At 39.8% G+C, this 21,761-nt stretch overlaps 1 protein-coding gene across 1 annotated transcript in view; it reads right to left on the reverse strand.

The window, feature by feature from the left end:
• Positions 1 to 4,831: 4,831 nt before the first annotated feature.
• LOC137192817 (NALCN channel auxiliary factor 1) overlaps positions 4,832 to 21,761 on the reverse strand; it is a 102,410-nt gene continuing 85,480 nt past the window's right edge. Inside the window, exons 2-3 of the mRNA XM_067603772.1 lie at positions 13,906 to 14,077; positions 4,832 to 10,891 (exon numbers count right to left, since the gene is read on the reverse strand). Coding sequence (XP_067459873.1) covers positions 10,590 to 10,891; positions 13,906 to 14,077 — 474 coding nt within the window. The 3' untranslated portion in view covers positions 4,832 to 10,589. The remainder of the gene's footprint in view (positions 10,892 to 13,905; positions 14,078 to 21,761) is intronic.

Raw genomic sequence — 21,761 nt, forward strand, 5'->3', positions numbered from 1 at the left:
GTCCGACAGCACTAAAATCTCTTAATGGGTTCTTCTAATTAGTTCTTCACATATGTTCATAGGGGGTGAATATAGCAGGGACGTGAGGTATCTAGTATGTCTTCTTCAGTCCCACTCTATCTAACTAATAGAGAAGGACTGAAGAAAGTGCCTATGCCTGGAAACCATATGCACTATATGATTCATGTTCCTGTTTCTGCCCCGTGTCAACTCAAGAAAAGCAGGACCAGACGGGAATATTTTCCCAATTTTCAGTATGGGTCCACTATGGACTGAAGTATTTTCCCTTGAACAGCATTTCTATGTCCTTCCTCTCTCATTCTCTTCCCTGAGACCCTTCCACAAGGCTGCCTGCCTGTAATTTCTACAGTGTCAGTGCTCTCAGCAGCTCCACTGAGGATTAAAGGTGTCAGGGTTGCATTGCAGAATATGGACTGATGTTGGTATGTAAGTATCTTCTGCATTATAGCCTCTTTATGGTCTAGGATCATAGAATACAGCATACTGCTTCCCCTGGTTCCTGTGCATCTTTGTGGTTTCAGTTTGTATATTATATTCCAGTCACACAAACACTGGGCTGGTGAACTTAATGGCAAGGGTTCTCCAGGTTGCTCCTTGGAGTAACCAATTAGGTTTTTAAAATTAAAAAATGTATATATATATTTTTTTAATTAAAATGTAATTTCATTACATTTACATAGCTACCAGTGATGGTTTCTCTCTCCTTCCTTCGTTAATTTCAGGAAGACCTACAGATTGGATGCACCTCATCAGTATGAGGAACAATTAGTGTGTAATTGGGCTTCTCTGGCTGTGACTGACACTTGCCACAATGCCACTCATATTGTCATGAGTAACATTTACAACCCAGTACCTAACTCCTGCTCATCTAATCAACTACACTTAAGCATCTGTTTAATTATGCCTCCTCCATTAAGCCCTTAACAGTGATCAAAACTGATGCTCATGGATTGAGAACAGTGCAGCACAATAACACTCCCCCCTCCATGTTTGCAAATGATGTGAATTACACTGCTATGGCTGGTGTGTTTGAATTTCCACTCAGGCAGATCATCTCCGTAAATCCCTGTAGTCCTAATGTTGCTTTCCTCCCCTCCCTCTTGTTATAAAACCTGAACACACACAGTACACACACCCTGCTGCAAAAACAAGTGATGGAAAAAAAAGAAAAAAGAAACAGGGGATGCACCAGAGACTTGGCTTGAATACTGTTATGAGGGATAATTACATAAGAACTTCAGAAGCTGTGATTTTGCGAAATATTAAGCTTCTCACAAGACACATATACGCACACATACACAGTCTCAATGAGAAATACAATAGCTAATTGATGTTAAATTAAAACTAGAGTCAGCGAAAGAATCATTTGAAGCTTGAATAAAATGTTTATTAATTTCTGTTAATCCTCACACCTGCAAAGCTCTCAACAGATCTAACAAATGACTGTGCTCTGAAGGATTAGCCTACAGCCAATCAGCAGCATGCAGGCTGGTAGAAAGAGGGAAAAAACATACAGCTCTGTTCAGCCAAGCTCAGCTCAGCGTGGTTCAGTGGTTCAATTAACTGCACAGCCCAGTTTTTGCCATTAGATTTTAGGATTGTTTGAAATTTAAAGCAAAACCAACTAATTTTCTATTAATCCAGTTCTGTAACGCAAATGTTACCCTGGTTATATAAAAAGCAGCTGTTTCTAAATACACTATTGTCTTTAAAAGGCATTTCATCTTTTTAAAAACTGAGAAATCCCAACAATCTGAAACATTACATCTATGTGATGTTTCCTTTAATGCCTACATAGTACTGACCTCTGTTGGTGGATATACTGTATGACAGCACAGAAAATGTCTCTACATAAAATACTGATATGCCAATTTTTTATGGTATTAACCCTAACAAAGGGTGGTACATTGACAATTATAAAAGCAGTTCTTTGAGGGCATCTTTTAAGTTATTTCAGGGAATATGAGTTAAAATAATAAGTCAATTTTATGTTTTATACCTGAACATCTTAATAAATTTATACAGTAGCTCTTAGGGGCCTATTTCAGTCGCAGGCTCCAGGCAGTTGCCCAACTTTCCTAATGTTTATCACCTTAATACTTCATGACTTTCCCTAAATTCATGAGAATTGCTTATAAACATGATTTTGACCTGATGAAACATTTCAGAAGTCTGCTACAGAAAATAACGCATTACTTCCTCTTGGACACCAGTGAAACATGGTTAAATATGTATACTGTATCCATATCTGTGATTGGTGTTTCTAGTAGTCTTTTCTGTAGCACTACACCTCCCAAATCTCAAATTAGTGAGCTCAAGTCTTTACGGTTATTTTTGTGTTTTGTATTGCATTCTTCAAATGTGCAAGCTAACTTTGTGGCAACGTGAAGGGTTACCAGTTCAATACTTTTCTACATACTGGCCATAAATGAGCTCAGAAGAAAATAAAACATATATTTGAAGAAAAAAAAGGTTGATGTTGCATTTTTATAATTATTACATCCCAAAACAGTGAGGTAGAAAATTCAAGTCAAGCCAAAGTAAAAACATCATGTAGGAATGGTGATCAACATCAATGAACTGTTACTCTTTACAGTCTAACAGCAGTGCTACATGCCTACAACCAGTTTCTTCATGGCCTTTTAGTAGTACACAGACACACACACACACATACAATTCATGGTGTTAATGACAGGTGGAATACTGGATGCTGACTATTGGACTATTGACGGGCTAGTTAAAGATTAGTCAGCTGAGCACTTCATCCACCCCAACAAACTGAAATAGACATGAGGGCTTTAATCCGAGGCGGACAGAAGGCGAACGAGAATATGCAATTTGGTATTGTTCATCAGTTTTATGACCCACTGTTACAATAGCACTGAGTTTAAACCTGCCTGTATGCAATACAGCTTCCCAGGGGAAAATAAAGCTCAGGCAGCCCATCTCACTGACCCCACAATGATTTAACACAAGCAGTAGTGACGTAGTTTATGGGCCACAAAAATTGTGAATGGACACAGCCATGGCTTCACTTTTCAGTTTCACACATCAATATGCAAAGTCAGGAGAGTCATTGGCTCATTCGATAATGTCAACGATGACTGATAAACAGCCAAATAAATGTATGTGGTGTAACATAACATATTGTAAAAAGTTAAGTATTTATGCAATGACCAGACTGGCCTCAGCAGGTTTTTGTCAGCAGTTTCATAATGTATGATTAGAAGATATACCAATCCTCTGGCTTAAGTCTCAGCTCAGTGTAAATTTGCAGTATATATTTAATAACACCCAGCGGATATTGGATAAACTAATCCCTCTGCTGATGTGAAAATACAGCGAGTTTAGCACAAAATTGAGTCAATAAATCCCCATATAGCATTCATTCATGATCCCTGTGGTTATGCTGTCTACATTTTATCCGTCATGGACTATTTTTATACTGTTGGAGTAATGTTAGTACACACTCACACAACCAATATGCTAATACTGCCATCTCATGGTTCTAAGTGGAGCCACATGCAGTGTTACTGTGCTTTTTGCATAGAAAAGAGAAGAATTGTAATGGATAGATTGGCAATCATAATGAACAAAATCACTTAAACATCACGGCACATCTTCACTACACTTAAGGCTTTAAAGGGGCATTCATTTTACACATGAAGACAAGCTAACATGAGGGGTACCACTTAGCCTGTGAAAACTACAGTATATGTAACACCTTCTGCGGCTGTGGAGGGATCGTTCGGGGTGAGCTCAGCTTGGACTCGGAGAATACACATTTTTAATATAGAGTAAAGCCTCTGAAAGACATGGGCATTTACTGAGCAAAGAGGGTCTTATGAAGAGACGCTATCAAGATGCATTATACAGTAGGAAGTGTAGGATCCAGGGTTTTGGAGCTAAATGGGACTAAATGTCAGCCAATGCAAAATCATTTTGGCTTCCAAGATTGAAAAAGCATATCAGTGCTCCACAAAGTCAATAAAATATTAAATAAATTGTACATTTTATGCTCTTAACAAGAGTTTAGATTATGCAATAATAGTAATAATAATAATTCAACAGTGAAACATGTTACCTATTTCTCTATATGTCAGATAAAGTTATGTTATACTGAAAAGTGCATGATTTCTCTAAAAGTTTTTAAAAAAAGTTTTTCTCTTGTGCTCAAGAGGCTGACAACATACATTAAATACACATTTAAATATACATATACATGAAACCACTGGTGTCCACACTGCTTCATTAAGGATCTTTTAAGCTGCTGTCAGCAGCACCAGCACCTCTGAAGAAAATATGATTGCTCGTTGTGTCATTATCATGGTTTGTAAGGAGGCAGTGGAAACTGTTTACTCAGCCATTCTTTTAAATGTGATGCACTAACAGTTAAAGATGAATAAAGATGAATCTCTGAGGACCAAAAGAATGTTAATAAAGTGATTACAAGTGATCAACAGTGCGTCAGAGAGTATTTGATCTGACGCACCTGTCAAGACCTTCTGGTGTGCAACAATTTTGTTGTGATTGTTAAATGTTAACCATTGTCTAGATGCCCACACTTTTTCACACAAGTTCAATCACGTCTTGGAGGTACAAATGTTCACCCTTCCATTATTATTTATGCTGGGTGTCTTGTTTCCATTCTCAAATAAAATAAATTGCCAAAAGCTATTTTTTTCTCTTAGCTGCAGATGCTGAGGTATAAAACATTTTTTCATTCATTTTTTGTTGACATTATTGTTATATTATGTTTTTGCATCATAAATGGAACAATGTCACATCATACAAAAACACAACAGAGGAACAGATTATATGTCTGTATTTATTTTCATCAGAACACAATTTTAATCATTGTAGCAGTAGTTTTCATACTTTTCGAAAAAGATCATGACTCGTGAGACTGTTTTATAAATCATTTCATCAAAGTTGTTTGTAAAAAAATTAAAGAAGTTACTTGAACTAAAGCATCTATAATATTACAATATACTGGTAGTATAATAGTAATCATAATAATCATAATCGCAATGATACTTCTATATGCCTTTGAACCTTTTTCATTTCTAAAATCATAAATCTTTCACTTTCACACACACAGAACCACAACCTTTTACAATAAGGTTGCGAAGCTGAGGACAAGTCTATTGGTTAAACCTCACCACATTCTCTTTTAACATCAATGATTTCAGACGCTCAAAATAAAAAAAAAAGAAGTAGAAGAAGTAGAAGAAAAAAGTAACATCATGACATTAACTCAAAATACACAAGGAAACCTGGACGCAAAGACATACATTGTTCAGCATACTAGGGAACGTATTTACAACCAAAAAAAGGAATGGGCTTCTGCATAGATCCACAGGATAGAGAACGGAACTATTGTGAAAACAGAGAGAGGCTGAGAAGGAGTGAAAGGGGTCAATATTTGTGTACATACCATTTGGTGGTGGGTGCACAGGGGGTAGGGGCAAGTGGCATACATACTCTATAAGTGCAGGGGTAATAAACAAAATTAGTCTTTGTAGGTTGCTGTGTAATGGAATGTGACAGACCATACCCTACATCTGCTACAGACCATTGTCGGAGATCTAGATTGAATCTATAGGACAATTTCTTCTCAATATAATGCAGTAGAAAAAAAATCTAAACACACAAAAAAACAAACAGCAGAGTAACTGTTGCATGCATGCCTGCATTACCAACAAAAGTCAAATTAGAGCTTAACATCGATTGAATCTAATTCTATTATTGTTTGGAAGAAACCTTGCACACAAAAATATACATCCTTGGTGCAATAATGTCTGAAGGGGTGTGAAGAACAACACATACAGTATGCACAGCATTCACACCCATGCAACCACAGTGAGGACGCATCAGAACTGACATGACCTCTGCATGACTTGGGAATGCAGGTTTATTGGATGAACACATGTCCAGTGGTTGGCTTGTGATGGCTTTTTACATCACGGCATGACCACTGACATGACAGGCAGGATGAAATCACATGTATGTCTTCAAGAGATCCCTTACATGTGCTTGTGGCGAGGTTTGCTTGATGCTTGTGAGTTGCGATCCACATATTGCTAACATGGCACATTTATACGACACTGACGGACCCTGTATTCCTCCTGATAACCAATTGTTTGATCATGAAACGCACCGTGTCATTTTAGATTTGAATTAGGTTTATTTTACTCAATATAAGATATGCTTTGGCACCAGTTTGAGGTCATTATCCACTTAATTTACCCTGACCTTCTCTGACATCTTCTATCTTATTTCAGATGGGCAGGCTGCTGCTGGAACCACAGGGACCAGCACCAGCAGGTCCCTGTGTGTCCAGAGGCACATTTGTCCATACAGGCCCCAAGGTCATGGCAACACTAACAAGCTCTCCAGAGACTACACAGCAAGTAGTGACACACACAAACACGCACCTATGCATATGCATGTACTGCGTGAGCACATATGGCAGCACACTTTCACCCACTGTTTCTTTCAGAGCTCTGCCTTCCTGATTGCTGTGTGACTTGTATCCGTCAGTCCTTGTGTGGTAGGTCTTCAGCAGCAGTAGCAATATAAAAAGAATAAAAATATCACCATCTACTGGTTGCCAAAAGAATAGCAGCTTATTTTCTATCACTGAATGCGGTCATCCGAGATGGGCATGGGTGTGCTGTGCTGAATGACAATGAGTGGTTATGTATTTCATGCAAGGGATGGTAAAGTCTAGAGTGGGGAAGGGTCTAAACATCAGGTGTCAAAATAGGCTAATATACTCGATATATAGACATGGTCTGAATAATAATGTCTTTTTAAATCCTCATATAAGCTGTGTAATAAAATGGTTGACATCAGATATTGGATTGGACATCTTGTTTCAGCATACTTGAGAGTGGAAAAAAATGCATTCAGCAACATCTGTTTGTCTTCGAATACCTGATCTGCCAGCTGAGTTCATCAAGGAGACAAAGGAAAATCTACAAACTGAAGAAGAAGTCAGCCCTTAAAGGTCACACCATTCCTTTCTGTTCACACGCTGGTCAACATTTATAAAAATAAATGCAAATGTCAGCTGACTTAGACGATTATCGGGTTATGCTTTCAGAGACAATGACACGCTCCTCTCTCTGGATTTGTTTCTGTTCCTGCTCTCCAGTAACAGCCAGTGGGATGCCTCTGTGCTGCGGGTGTATGAGTGAAAACAGGTAATAAACTGTGTTTTTACCCTCTGTCTGCTAACAATTTTGATGTGCATGTGTTTAAGTGTGTTGATGATAATGTTTGTACTGTATATCTTAATAAGCCCTTTACTTAATGAGACATTAGTTTGATGCTTTGAGGAGAAAAGTACAACACGGTGGGCATGCTACAGGAGCTGATTTGGGAACAGATGTGGTGCTTACAGGGATTGGGGCTGAGGACACATGCAGTTAATGAAATTAATTACACATTTTGATTCAACAGAAACCAACAGTTTTGAACAAAACGTCCTGGTGTCGGTGAGATGTAGATGCCATTCTACGTATTGTATGGCCAGGGAATGGGATTATAATATAATATACCTATTAGTGGGTCGGGGTATTTTTCTTTCACACTACTACAGGTAGCATGCTACCTTTTCTAGTGACATGTTGACATTTTATCTTCATCATAACTGCATGGGAATTGCAGTTAACAAAGAATAAAAGGTCCTTAAAGGTAACATCCAGTCATCACGTTTCCTGTGAATAAAAAGGCCTGAGATTAAAATTACACCACTGATATAAATTTCAGTTTTGGTTCAGGTGCAATCAGAAAATCAAGTTTTCAAGTAGTGGTGATAAAATAGAATAAAGTTATTTATATTTAAACTGCTGTCACATTAGATTATAAATCCACTGAGGGGAGAAGGAAAATCAAGGTTCTTGAGGCAGAAGAGTAAGTGGAACCTTCACTTACTGTTATTTTCATGTTGCAGGTATTATTTTGACTGGATAGTACCTTTAAAATCTAAAATATATATATATTACGGTAAGCTTTTACATCTGGAGCAACAGGGATAAATACATGTATATCAATCCAGTGTTAAAATCCCAATGTCAGCTAAGTTTGCTGAGCCATGTGGCTGAAAAGCAACCGGAATCTGAATAGGGTTTTTGGTTAAATGCCTGCAATAACATATTTGGTTAAGACAGGTTTAAGACAGTTTCATGTTTTGTTCTGTGAGATAAAATTATCCTATGTTTGTACCTGTAATATGCCACTTTCCAAAACTGTTACAAATCACTGTTAAACAATAAGTATGTTTTATGATGTGACAACGCTTTGGTTAAGGTCTGGTTAGGTTTAGGCACAAAAACCACTTGGTTGGGGTTAGGAAAAGTTCATGGTTTGGGTAAAAATGATCACTGGTGTGGTTAGTACTTCCTTAAAGTTAGACAACCTTTGTCATCATGGCAATAGTAAACACCACATTACAGTTTTTTAAAAAATGTCCCAACTTGTAGTTGGAAATGGCAAGCAAACAGTGGTCACCTGCAGCTAAGTCCACTTTTTGCCATCTTTTTTTCCATCTAACTAATTAACTATCTAGCCATCCACCCAACCCACCTCCTCCTAACAAGGAAGTCACCTTATATAAACATCATCTGAACTGCGTCACTTCCCTGGGTCATAATCACTACAGCTGCTAGATGGCGTCTGTTACTCTTATGTAACTATAGGTTGTTTTTGGTCTGTACCCTGCTTGATAGTTATTCCAGGTGTAATATTTTATCAACTAGCATTCTTAAATAATTTTGTTCCAGTCAGTATGTTTTGTAAAAGCTTTCTTCAGGTTCTTTGGCATCATGCTTCTGCCTCGTTTTTCAGTGAATCTTTATTTAAAGCAGCTTAACTTAATGAGATCTAATGCTTTAGAATATTTAAACTATGATCATTATGCACAATATTTGCAGTCTTGTCATTGAATCCAGATGACAGTTGATTTTTTTTTTAATTTTAACTTTTTAAACATCAATTTGTCATTATCAAGCCACATATGTCAAATTATTTTTATCCTGATTTTGATCATATGGCTCAGCTCTATCATAGTGTTAGCCTCAAGCTTAAAGGATAATCCCAATTTATTACATCTTGGGTCTTATTTATGTAGTTTTGGCCATCAGTTCTATTGGTTATGATAACAGTGTAGTCACTGTAGTCAAGTGCTGAGATCTGGGAACACGGCGACAACGTCCAAAGGGGCAACAAACACAAGGGGTCAGACAATCAGACAGTTTTTAAACAAACTAACAGTTTAACAAGCTAGCCAGATTATCTAAACCACTGTCTTTGGTGTAAAAATGGGACGTGAGTGCACCTGAAATGTTCATAATAATCCTTCATTGCACATGCAAACTGTGTGACAGGCTTAATTTTATCTTGGGGTTTATTTAAAACCTGCATGATCATCTGACTGCATGTGTTTCTTGCACCGTCTGACTTCATTTTAGCAATGTTACCTCATTTTCACAGAGCAGTACACTTGGTGAGTACAATGTAATTAATAGTCATACTATAGTAATGATGGTCAAAACTGTGAAAACAAGGCTAAACTGGATTTATCCTCTAAGTTTAGTTCAGCCAGGTGTTAGTTTTTTACTGATGCTTATTACATAAACATTTTAATACTTGTAAAATCAGTGTTAATTGAATATTATCTCACAAAACAAAGTCAGGCAAAACTGTAAAACCTGTGTTTAACACGGAGCTTATTATGGGCATCTGTCCACAACCACATTCAAAACCCAGTGAAGCTTTTACGGGAATGTGACCAACAAACCAGCATGGCAGAGCTGAGTAACATCTGGGGGCGCTTCCATAAAAACATCATCGTTGCACCAGTCGGTTAGGTAGACTTTTAGGGTACATGTCAGCAACACGCACTCATTCTCTCTCTCTCTCACACACACACACACACACATACAGACGTGTGTAAAGACATGCATACAAGCACACACACGCCCACACACGCTCTCGCACGCACACACACACACACGCACACACAGTAAATCTAGATACACAAACCATCACACGCACACACACACACTTGCAGCTAATGTTTTTTTTACACATTATCTGTCTTATTCAGAGAACACATTTTCTTCCTGTATGAGAGACCAGAAACAAACACAAAGGATGAACATTAGAAAGAGAATATGATTGTGTTATTCCATAGTCAGCCAGTGCAACAGAAACCAATAATTGGAACACAGTGTAAAAAAGCGTAGTGAGAGAAACTCAGCCATGAGGAAGCTGACCTTCCCACTCAACAAAGGCTGTGGCATTGTCCCCTTTTCCTACCTAAGGGACTGGTTGAGTCCCTTAGTATGTCTGTCTGTTTACTTATTTATTTGTTTTGATTGATTTGTGTGTCTTTCGTCTCAAAGCGTCCTGCATTTTCCATTTGCCAGAGAGTGTTGCAGAATGTCCACAGGCACACAGCTCCAGCCGTTCGCACAAACTGTGGCTGTATTTTTCCACTTCGGTTGCCATGGTGAGGGAATCCCCCACCTCAACAACCTCACCTCCTCCTGGCAGCTCTATCACTCCTCGTTGGCAGGGCTCTCCTCCAGAGGCGAGATAGCGGGGAGGCCCAGTCCTGTTGCATTGTGGGATGCAGTGAGGCTGGCAACAGTGTGTAGGAGGACGAGGACCAGCAGGCAGAGTTTGAGCCGGCTGTTACACAGTCTGCAGGCTGCTGAGGAGCTGAGGGAGGTCCGGTGCTGGCATGGCGGGTGAGTTCTTTTCAGGGTCCCCAAGGAACGGTTGTCCACTTTCAAGTCCCACCGCACGTCACAGCACTCTGCTTCTGGGTCCACACCTGATGGATAGTCTTCCAGCAACCCTGAGGGTGGAGATGTAAACAGTTAGAGATGCACGCCGACTATTTAGCTCACATTTTGCTTTGCACAACATTCAGTATAGTTCCTTCCTGTCATAAGAAGGGTATTGCTGCCTTTCTAGCTTCCCCCACCGGTGCTGCTTTGAATTTAATAAAAGATTTAAAAGTCAATAACATGAACGGATCTCTATAAGAATTAATTCCAAAATGACAAAGTGAAGCATGTCACTGCTAAAGAGCCAGATATTTTTCTTGGGAGTTGGTGGAGACAAAAACCTAGCCAAGAGGAAAGTGAATATTGCACTAACATATGTCAGGTGGCCATAAAACATGACTTATGATCGTTAATGTTGCTCCGTGTCTGCTGAATGTGTAATTATGCAACTATTTGCTAACACATTCACATCAACTTTAGAAGGCGATAATACAGGAATATTGTGTTTTCAGTTTGTTGCGCTGCACCCAAGTGGCTTTTTGGGGCCTTCTACAGACTTTCCATAGGTCTGAAACTCTGCAGACTCTGCATTGTGTTGCATTGTGTTTAATCACTCACCACCAACAATTGCTATGTGTATTTGTTCATCATATGATAACATGATGGTGATGTCTAAATATGCAGCTCTATTTAGCTACAAACAGGTAACACAACTGACCTTCCAGGTCATAAAACTACACAGAGCAGGAAATATCAGCCTCACACTACTGTCAGGTCCAGGTAACATGATTTCACAAAGTAGTGTCTCACACCTCAAACAGCATTTGGAGCAACAAACAGTGATGACACAGTCTGTCTGGGGGATATTGTAACTGGGCCAAATGCTAATGCTGGGTGTATTGCCAATATATCCAGTAATGACAGAATCATGCTATCAGAATGTTTAACCTAAAATAAACATTTTTCCTTCATTGTCAGACACCAAACCATGCACTGATGTATTAGTCAGTTTTACGTGTCCCTTGGAAACTTTGTTTGTGTTGTTTCTTTACGCTACAGATCTTGTCAAGTGTGTCTAGTGTGTTCAGCTGTCTTGGCCACTGTAGGAAAGATTGTAATAAATGTGTGAATAGTGAAATGCTGCATGCTGCACTTCAACATCTAGTTTCTATTCTGCTCAGCACTCAAATTGAATTACTGTGATTCAACCTTGCTTTTTCAACTAGGCCAACAGACTACAGATACACTACAGAAGTGCTTTTGACATATGGAGTCTGCACTAAAAAGGTCCTACAATATTCGGTATTTTACGCACTTTTTAGCCTTATGTAGCAAAATGTACTGCACCAACACAGGGACTAGAATCACTAACAGCAGATCAACACAGTCTCCACAGACATCATAAGCAAAGGGGCTTCATAATGGCCAGTGTGCACACCAATGTGAGAAGTGAAAAGTCTGTGTGTCTTCAGCACAGTTTGACTGTCAACAGTTTAACTGTGACAGGAAACATGCAATTATTGCAAGTTTCTGACAAACTCTAAATTTACAGCAACCATGTTTGCAGAGCTGTTGGCAGAATACACACATACACATACAGTACATGCAGAAGCAACCTGAGGGGCTGCAATAACTGCTATCATCTAACTCACTTATTGTAAATATTCCCCCCAATTTTTTTTTCCTACTAGCGACTATTGTCTGTGTAGCTGAAGCCTGATATAGTTTATTCCTCTGTGCCATAAACCTCGATAATTGTCTAAAAAGTATTAAAACACATCAATAAGCCACATCGTTGCTCTGGGTGACATGTTCCTTCATCACATGGGCATGGGCACCACATTTTATTTTGACTCATCCCACATACACCATCCTGCTGTTGTAAATACTCACTAGAGCACCAAATATGTATCAATCCACAGCTGAGAATATTCCTGAGCAAATGTCCTATGTACCGCTGTTAGGAGTGATATTTGCTGAAAAACTACAGTACGCAGCAGTAACAGGAAATTATTTAGCCTTTTTAAAAAAATTAAAGTATATATCTGTGACCCATTTTTAAAAATTTCTTCAGTGGCAACAAATGAACCACAGACAAGCTCAGGACATCGGAAACTATTGCGAGACGGACTAACACAATGTGGGTTTTGGTCTTTTCATGAGACATATAGAATATTACCATTGTTATTATGTAATTTCAATGAGTGACAAAATATTCTTCTTAAATACATAATTCAGTGCAAATGCTCAATACAAAAACTGACACAAATATACAAACCAAACATTGTGCATGACTGGAACCTGTCAATGCTCCACATGACCACTAGAGGGCAACATCAGTATGTTTTTTACTGTAAGTGTGTGTGTATTTGTATGAATTATGTTCAGGGGGAAAAAAAATTCTGTACTCACAGTCACACTGTGGGAGACTCATCTCCCATGTGCTGTATGTGGGGACATAAATCTGGTCCCAACAAGTGTAACTGTGAGTGTGTGTGTGTGTGTGTGTGTGTGTGTGTGTGTGTGTGTGTGTGTGTGTGTGTGTGCGCATGCAGCATCCACTAACACTAGCCAACAGAGCGTTATATGCTGTTCAGTACAGACAGAGCATGCAGGCTTTTGTCACGGTGCTCCATTGCGCAGCTGCCTCTTGGTGCTGTGAATAATTGGCAACAATTGTTCTGGTGTATCACCCTGTTACTCTGGAGATTAGACAGAACATCCTGTAACTGTAGAGTTCACTGTGTGTCCATCAGTGGTTGTTGAACAAGATACAAAGGTGCCCATGTGCTCACTCATTGTATTGTACAGTAAGTTACTCAGGCCGATAGCTCTATAGTACACTGGGTGGGTGGAAACAGTAGAGGTTAGAGAAGCTTGCTACTCGTGGCTTTGAGTCCCAGGATTTGGGGAAGTGATGCTCTTTTATCCCTCAAATAGTCAACAAAGTATTTCAGCCCAACTGCTCAGTGCCTACTGGTACTAATGCAGCATTGGGCAGCACTGATTATAATCTTTAATAGAGGAGTAAAAGAAAACAAACACAGGAGATAAAAACAACCTGTAAGATGGGTTTTTATACCTGTGCATATAAAACTGGGGCTGCCTCCGTGAATGAGATCATCATTGTCAGGCAGGACGAAGGGGCACCGCTGCTGCACCTCCAGGCAGTACTGACGACAGGGGATTCGCTTCCTGCAGTGCATCTGGGTGGTCTGGAAGTACTGAGAACACAGCCAGGGCTTATAAACCATCTAGGTGGGAGACAGAAAGGTGAGGGCAAGGGAGAGAAAGAGAGAGAGGGATAGGTGGAGGGGTTGCAGAGAGAAGATATTGATGAGTTAGGGAAGATTGCATTGGTTGATACACATACACACATGCACACACCTCACATGTTCGTGCATCATCCATGACCTCTACAGCTATTGATTCTCCGGGTCTGAGCAGATATCCTGGCGATCCTGATATCTACTGTTAAATGAATGTGACTGTTGCTGGGCAGTCATCATTTTGTGTGTCAATATATTACACAACCTTCTCTTAAGAAAGTATCACTGTGTATGTTACATTTCAGTGTTTTCAGCGGTGGAATACACAACATGTCCTTCACTACTACTACTCTGTAGGAGATGTGTCTGTTTAAAGTGCACAGAAAACAAACCATTGGCTGAGAGGATTCGTCACATCATATTGTAAAGAAGACGAAAGACAGTCGACAATGTTGCTCGGTAATCGTGAACTCATGATGCACACTCGCTTTTCATGTCATATAACCTGCCTCACCATCACATCCAGTACATGCATCCATTGTTTTCTGTGAATGCCTGCATGGCTTAATCAATAACAAAGAAAGCTACTATGCGAAGAGGTAATTACAGTGTGCAAATATATCCGATGGCTATAGCTGAGAAACGGCTAGAAAGAAATAGTTTAAAAATGGGGTTTGATATACCGTAATGAAAATCATGATGATTAAAACCAATAAAAGTATTCAAACTATCCAAATGACAGCAGAAGTATAGCACCATCACCAAAAATAAAAAAACAGGAGTGACAGGTACTAGCTATACTAAATTGATTGAGAGCTCTTTTAATACAGTAGACAACAATCTAAGTTATTACGCTGTAGGTTTGTTTACATTAGCGATATCTGTTAACACAGCAGGAAAAAAGGCTTATGTTTTGAAATATGTGGTGATTCTTTTTTCTTTTCTCACCCATTTTCTCAACTCTACAAGTGTACAAGTGGGGACAAATGATTTACTTAGCACCTTGTTTTTCTTTTCTCATGCGATAAGGTGGCCACCTCATTGTGTGGTGTTATCACCTGCAGCAATTAGCTGGTATTTACTCCAGGGACTGCGAGGCAAGCTAGCACCTGCTGTGAGCTAATCATCATGCTTAAAAACAGGGCACCAAACCATAGATCATATCGTTCCTATATGTAGATATACTTACATGTTGCTATAGTGTGTGTGTGTGTGTGTGTGTGTTTGTGCAAGAAAGAGAGGAGGAGAGTGTGACATCGCTATATAATGCTTATTTCAGGACCTCTGCCCTCTCCCCCGCTGAGAAGTCATATTATATTTCATAATATAATATAAATATTGCTTTCACATAACATACTCTAACTGCCGGGCTGCATTATCTGTCATGCATTTTGTGGATTTAGTGGCATCAGTGTATGCATGACTGATCATGTGAACATACAGACATTTTACACACATACAGTAAACTGCCATTTGCGAATAATTACATTTCCACCAAACACACACACATTCAGCCACACATTGCCCTTCTCTCTAATCTGCTATCACTGTTTGAATGTCAGAAGAAAATGTGGTCACATGAGTCCGTGTCACATCTTGTACACATTAGGCTAATATTTCAAAATTATTGCCACTGTGTGTGTTTCATTTCACAAGTATATGAGAGTCTCCTTTTACATTTTGCTTGTGCAACACATTTTACATTTCACATCCTCCTGTTCCTGGTGTTTGGACAACTGCTCATCCTGTAGCCGTCGGTGTGGGGAGATAAAGACAAACCGGGCGTAACGCTGGGTTTCTCTCATTCAGCAATGTATCACATTACATTAACGATGTGCCTGGCAATGAGCGTCAAGTACTGTCTGTTTTGGTATGTCTCAGACATTTCTCCTACTCAGCAGAAACCCATAAAACAATGTTAAAGTCAAGGTCTGTCTGATCATTTGCACCAAGGCTCAGATATGAATCAAGAAATCAAGAGCAGAATAATCAATAACACTGCAACTAAAGCGATTATCTTTACACACAGCTTAAAGCAACCCTTTAGCTTTGAAGCCTAGGAAAGACCTCGTACAGGTTAAAACCGTTTTGCCATCTTTTTCATTTCAAATTTTGTTATATCAACATTTTAGGTCAGTGTTTTGTAATACTGCAGTAGGTTATAGCCAGGTGACATTTGAGAGTAGAACAAAAAAGGGCAATTAGGCCTCAGAGGCCAACAGAACATCTGTTTGAAATGCAACAGATGCGGTGTAAAAAAAAAAAACATGGTTCTTTTTGGCGCTTTGACACACAGTCGTGTCCTCTTCTTGCTCTCAGCCCCAGTTAGTGAAGCCCACTGCTGCTGCTGCTGCTGCTGCATGCAAGATCTCCCTCAACCATCAGTCTACTGTAGACGCATGACTCGTAATTTATCATCCCGCTGTCATATCTCAGAGATGGAGAAAGAGACAACGAGTGAACAAGACAGAGAGAGGAGTGGCGTGATAGAGACAGTGCTAGGATGGACTCTTTCTTTCCTTTACGTCTGGTGTGTTCTCCCAACTCCCGTGGGGAGAGAGTAAAATACTGCCTCCTCCTCAAACACAAACTCAGTGAGCTAGAGGTCAGCCAACTGGCTCTCGCATTTTTCGCTCTCCTTTTTCTGTCACCTTTCTGTCACATTGAATGAGAGATGAGACAAATATTTGATTTTTCCGTACATTCTCAGACAGAAGCACACAAAAAAACACACAAAACATATTGTCTGAAGTAATAGCTGTTGGACTTCCACAACTCTAATTCTTTACTTTACTTTAGCTATTTATTTATCAAGGACAGCACACAATAACCAAGAGAGTCATGTTCACCACTCTCTCTTTTTAACAGACATATTGTTTTCACTCAATAATTAGTTATATCTTCTCTACTTTGCTGTTTATTCAATCATTGTTAAGCTGGTGTCAATAAAAGTCAACACTTCTTGTACATGTTTTACATTAAAGGCATGCCAGGAAAAGAAGGGATTATGTCCTTTGAGTTGCTGGCAGGCTTTTAACATGAAACATCTATGCAGGAGATGTCGAGGTTAATTGACACCGATCGAAAAAATGTCTCAACCAAATGGAACACACAGTATTTCTGTTAAAAAATAGAAACTTAAAGAAACACAGCAGCAGTTGTTATAATGGAATTAATGCTGTGTAATATGCTTTATGCTAAATATATTAAGATAACTGGTAAGCTTAAAGGAAGTGTTGAGCTTGAATTAACAGCAAATTGAAATGGGAGCGGAGAGAGGGCAAATGCCTTACTAATATATAATATAATATATGTATAAAACAAGAGAAATGAGCAAAAAAAGGTTTCTAATATTAGAATGACTGGTACATTCTAAAAGGTAAATAAGGCTCCAACCAATTGAGCATTGAAAGTAACAGCATTTCCATGAAAATAAGCTATTGAAAATCCGTATTTATTTCTACTGGCCATTTTCAGTTTCACCATACTTCATTTTCTATGTTGGTATTAGTGTTTCCTCCATGTGTTATTATGTGTGTCTGCCAAAAGTACGTGTGTCAATGTAACGCATGAACAAATGCGTGAATAAATGTCCTGATGAAGATAAAGATCAACTCTATGAACTTGATTAGACTAGGTTGTACGATACCTTAGAAAATGAACAGACTGCATATAAAGACAGACATGAGCGGTAAGTAGAGGGTCTTGAAGAAAATAAGAGTTCTCAGTCAATCTGTCTGCTCAGAGCTGTCACACACCGCTTCACTGCTTGTCACGGAAAAAGTCAGTCAGGGAACTTGTTCGTTACTTGTGTTCAAGAAGACTAAAAAAAGTCAATAGTCACAGCAAAATTAAAATTTTCTTTTAATGTAAATACATCCTGCTCTTCATCTTGTGCTCCACATGTCTCCCAATAAAATGTAGCTGATCCTGCAATCTGTTCTTCCGCTCTACAAAGCCTGCACTCCCATCACTCCTCTCTGGTTTGCTTGCCTGTTAGTGATCTGCAGAGTTGAGACTCAGCTGTCTCCTGGATTTGATTATTTCATTACGATAAGGCTAATAAGGTTGTAATTGATGGAAGGCCTTTACCCTGCCCCGTGGTATTGGTTTTAAGTGGCCCCGGATGGTCCTGCCTTGTCAGTGCCTCGTCTTTAATGTTTTATCAGGACTTGTGGTTGTGGCTAAACTGCTGACAAAGGCTGAGGGAGCTGGTAGCAGCGCGCCAGATCCCTGCAGCCTTCAACTCATTCCTCTCTGACATGCGGTACATATAAACACATGCAGGGTCTCATGAGCCGCCTTGTCAATTACAACTAACACAGCCATTCACTGCTCCACTGCATTCAGGCTATCCTCTTTTCTTTTTATCCTCTTCTATGCTCTGTTTATTTAAATGATCCTCAGCTTAAATAATGTGCCAGGACAAGTGTATAGCACAGTCGCCTGGTATTATCATACTTTCAAGTTGTGTCAGACTGGGGCATTGGAGTAAAATGAATAAAAACAGAAGGCAATGAGGAAAAACTGAGTGAATTCTAGATATTGTTTCATTGTGGTTTCAGGTTTTTACAGATTTTTACCAGAAAATACACTGATTGTCCTCCAGTTTTCAAATCATTTCACTGGTTTAAACTGATTAACATCCAGATTGTGTCTCCATGCATAAAAAGTGAGAAATGGTTAAACTAGAGGAAGCTTGGATTTATCTATCTCTGAACTGATCTAGTGATTTAAATAGTCTGGATAAAGAAAGACATTTCAAGATTTATTTTCAATGATATTAATTATTTACCCCTATGCTCTGTAAACTATCCACTGAAGAGAAATGTAATCATCTTTACACCGTCTGCCGAGTCAGACATTATCATTCTGTCCATTCAGGCAGTGACACTACGGCAGTCCGACATGTAAGGGGTCAAATAGAGGGCGTTCTTTAGTAGGACCCAGCATGTAAACTATCCCATACTTGCACAGCAGCAGCAGCAGCAGCAGCAGAAGCAGCAGCAATGCCCCATGGGAGTTCCGCTACAAGAGGGGGCTGAAGGGTGGAATAGCAAAGGTTACACCGAATATAATCTCAAACACAACATCCACACTCACACTCGCAAACAAACAAGTGTGCTCAGCTAACCACGTCGGTAAGTCAATGAATGTAATCAAGCGTGAACACAAACACAAAGGAAAAACAAACCACTGGCTTCTGCATGGAAAGTGCATGTATAATCAATTCGGTATCATTGTGGTAACTTAAGCAGATAACACTTAATTGGCTGTGGCGTACGTATGTGCATTGCCTAGTGTGTACAGTAAATGAATACATATGTGTACATTGAGAAGCCTGAGGCGCCATCAGCACCTGGCAGGCATACTAACTGTGTCAACAGCGGTTATATACAGATAATGTAACGTAACTAATGATCGAAATGACAGACGTGAAATGAACAGGCAGGTTTAGCCAAGATGGTCAGAGGAGGAGCCAATGAAGATGTAATAGTAAAACAAAAGGACAAGCGAGGCTGCTCGCGGGCTGAAACCACAACACAATACATTGCAACTCCCTGAGAGGCACCTATTCAATTACATGTTGCATTTGAATGACTGTGTGGATACAAGGACTGCTTTTGCAATAATGACCCACCTGCTGTTTGTAGTGAATGTACAACAAAAACACTTGCATATATATATATAGCAAACACACACACACATTTGATCATAGACAGCTAAACACCGTCTCATATCTTTCAATAAGAGCTGCTCATTTGGCAAACAAGAGCCATGTTAATTTAATTACCACACACCAAGGCCATATATTGAGTAAGGTTATTAAAGGGGAAGTACACACATCCAAACAGAGAGAGACGGAGAGTGTGTAAAAATAGAATAGCCACAGACGATGGACAGGACAAAGTTCACCAGACTGTTACTGTATGCTGGGATGTTTGACAGGCCATGTTTCAATGGGGTGTGTGATTCTCAGCGAAAAAGGGGGAAAAAAAAAAAATACAAGCATTACGAGCACTGAATCACAAAATAGCAGCAGTACAGGGTTACATGAAAAATGAATGAATGAAAGATGCGGTCAAGGCAGTGTGTGAATTAATAATGAAAGGATGAATTTCCTCGGTGCAGGAGGTGGTCGCTGCCTCCGAGAGTGTGTCAGGTGGTAGCTCTGCCAGCCTCCAAGATGGTCTGGTTCAGGTCCGCCTGTCAGGATGTCGTTCTTCCCGGACCACTTGATAAAGTCACCGAGCTCCCATCACACACACATTTATAAAACATGAACTGTGGGAGAAAAATGGTGCAGTTTTTGAAAAAGGGGACTGTATTATGTGGCAAAATGAAAAAAGTCTCTGTCCGCTCTGTGTGTGCTTAGTGTGGCAGGAGTCAACAGGCAGAGAAGAGAAAGGCATCAGGAAATGGTCTAAACCTGAGTAATTTGGGCCTCAGCCTATTTATTAACTACTAAACTCAGTTGTTTCTCTTCTCTTCCTGCCAGGTGTCCACCAGCTAGTTTGAGTTAAGGTTCGGTGTTTCCTTCTTGCACACACTACATTTATTCACACAGCATATTCATTACTGACCTTCCTAACTTATGTAAGTTCACAATCAATTTCATTTGTTGACCCTATACTCTTGTGTGACCAACGTTTTTGTCACTTACTTTGGGGCAGTCTGTGGCGTTTTATATGCCAACGTGCAGCTGCTTGATTTAATAGTTTGATTTTAAAAACTGTGCAATACAGCAAAGACTGAAATGCCCCTAAAAAAATCAGATCATGAGGACAGAAATTGCTCTCTGAAGGATAATTTCTGACTCAGCTAAACTCTGCAGATTGCAAACGATATCTCATCACACAGTACATGGCTTATTAAGTGAACAGCAGACTGTCCAGGCAAGCAGAAAAGAGTAAAGAAATGAATAAATGAAAGAGGAGCAGTCAGGATAGTTTACAGCCACAGCACAGCTGCGGGTCTACCTACTGTAAGCAGACCTTGCTTTCAGAATGAGAAGATGACAAGAAAAAACCCCTCTATGAGAACACAGCGAGACAGAGACAGTGGAGCAGAGAGGTCCAATGATGAAGAATTATGGACATGAGAATGGAGATGGATGAAGAAGGAAGAGGGCATTTTCTACAGGGAGCACATCCATACGCACAAAAGATTTGCCCTAAAACTCATTTTGTTGATTAATCAAGGTTATCTGGGTGTAATTCATCCGCACTGTCATGCTGACACTTACACTGATAATTAATTTGACAAAGATAATTATCAGCAAGATGGGCCTACTGTGAGTGCGAGTGATGAATCAACACCCACTGCAGTCATGCAGCCTGCTGTCAGCTCTACAAGGCCATGCTTGTATGCATGTGTGTGTGTGTGTGTACCTGCAGCTCAGTTATCAAATCTGTCTGCCTCTGTGGGGTCCTGTTCCTGCATTCCCAGCCACGCAAACCTGTTAAATAATGTAAGTAATCCGAGAAACTGCACAGTATCACAGCGAAATCCCTTTTCTCTTTGCAGCACTGCTAACTCTCCTGCCGTTATCCATGCCACCCCCCACCCTACCTCACCCCTACTCCACCCCCACCCCCCATCCCCCTTGTCTCCCTCTGCAGTGTGTACTGCAGCAGTAGGATGAAAAATGGCCTGGAAGGGGGGGCTG

The sequence above is a fragment of the Thunnus thynnus genome, chromosome 11 (genome assembly GCF_963924715.1).
Source record: "Thunnus thynnus chromosome 11, fThuThy2.1, whole genome shotgun sequence".
Taxonomy (NCBI): domain Eukaryota; kingdom Metazoa; phylum Chordata; class Actinopteri; order Scombriformes; family Scombridae; genus Thunnus; species Thunnus thynnus.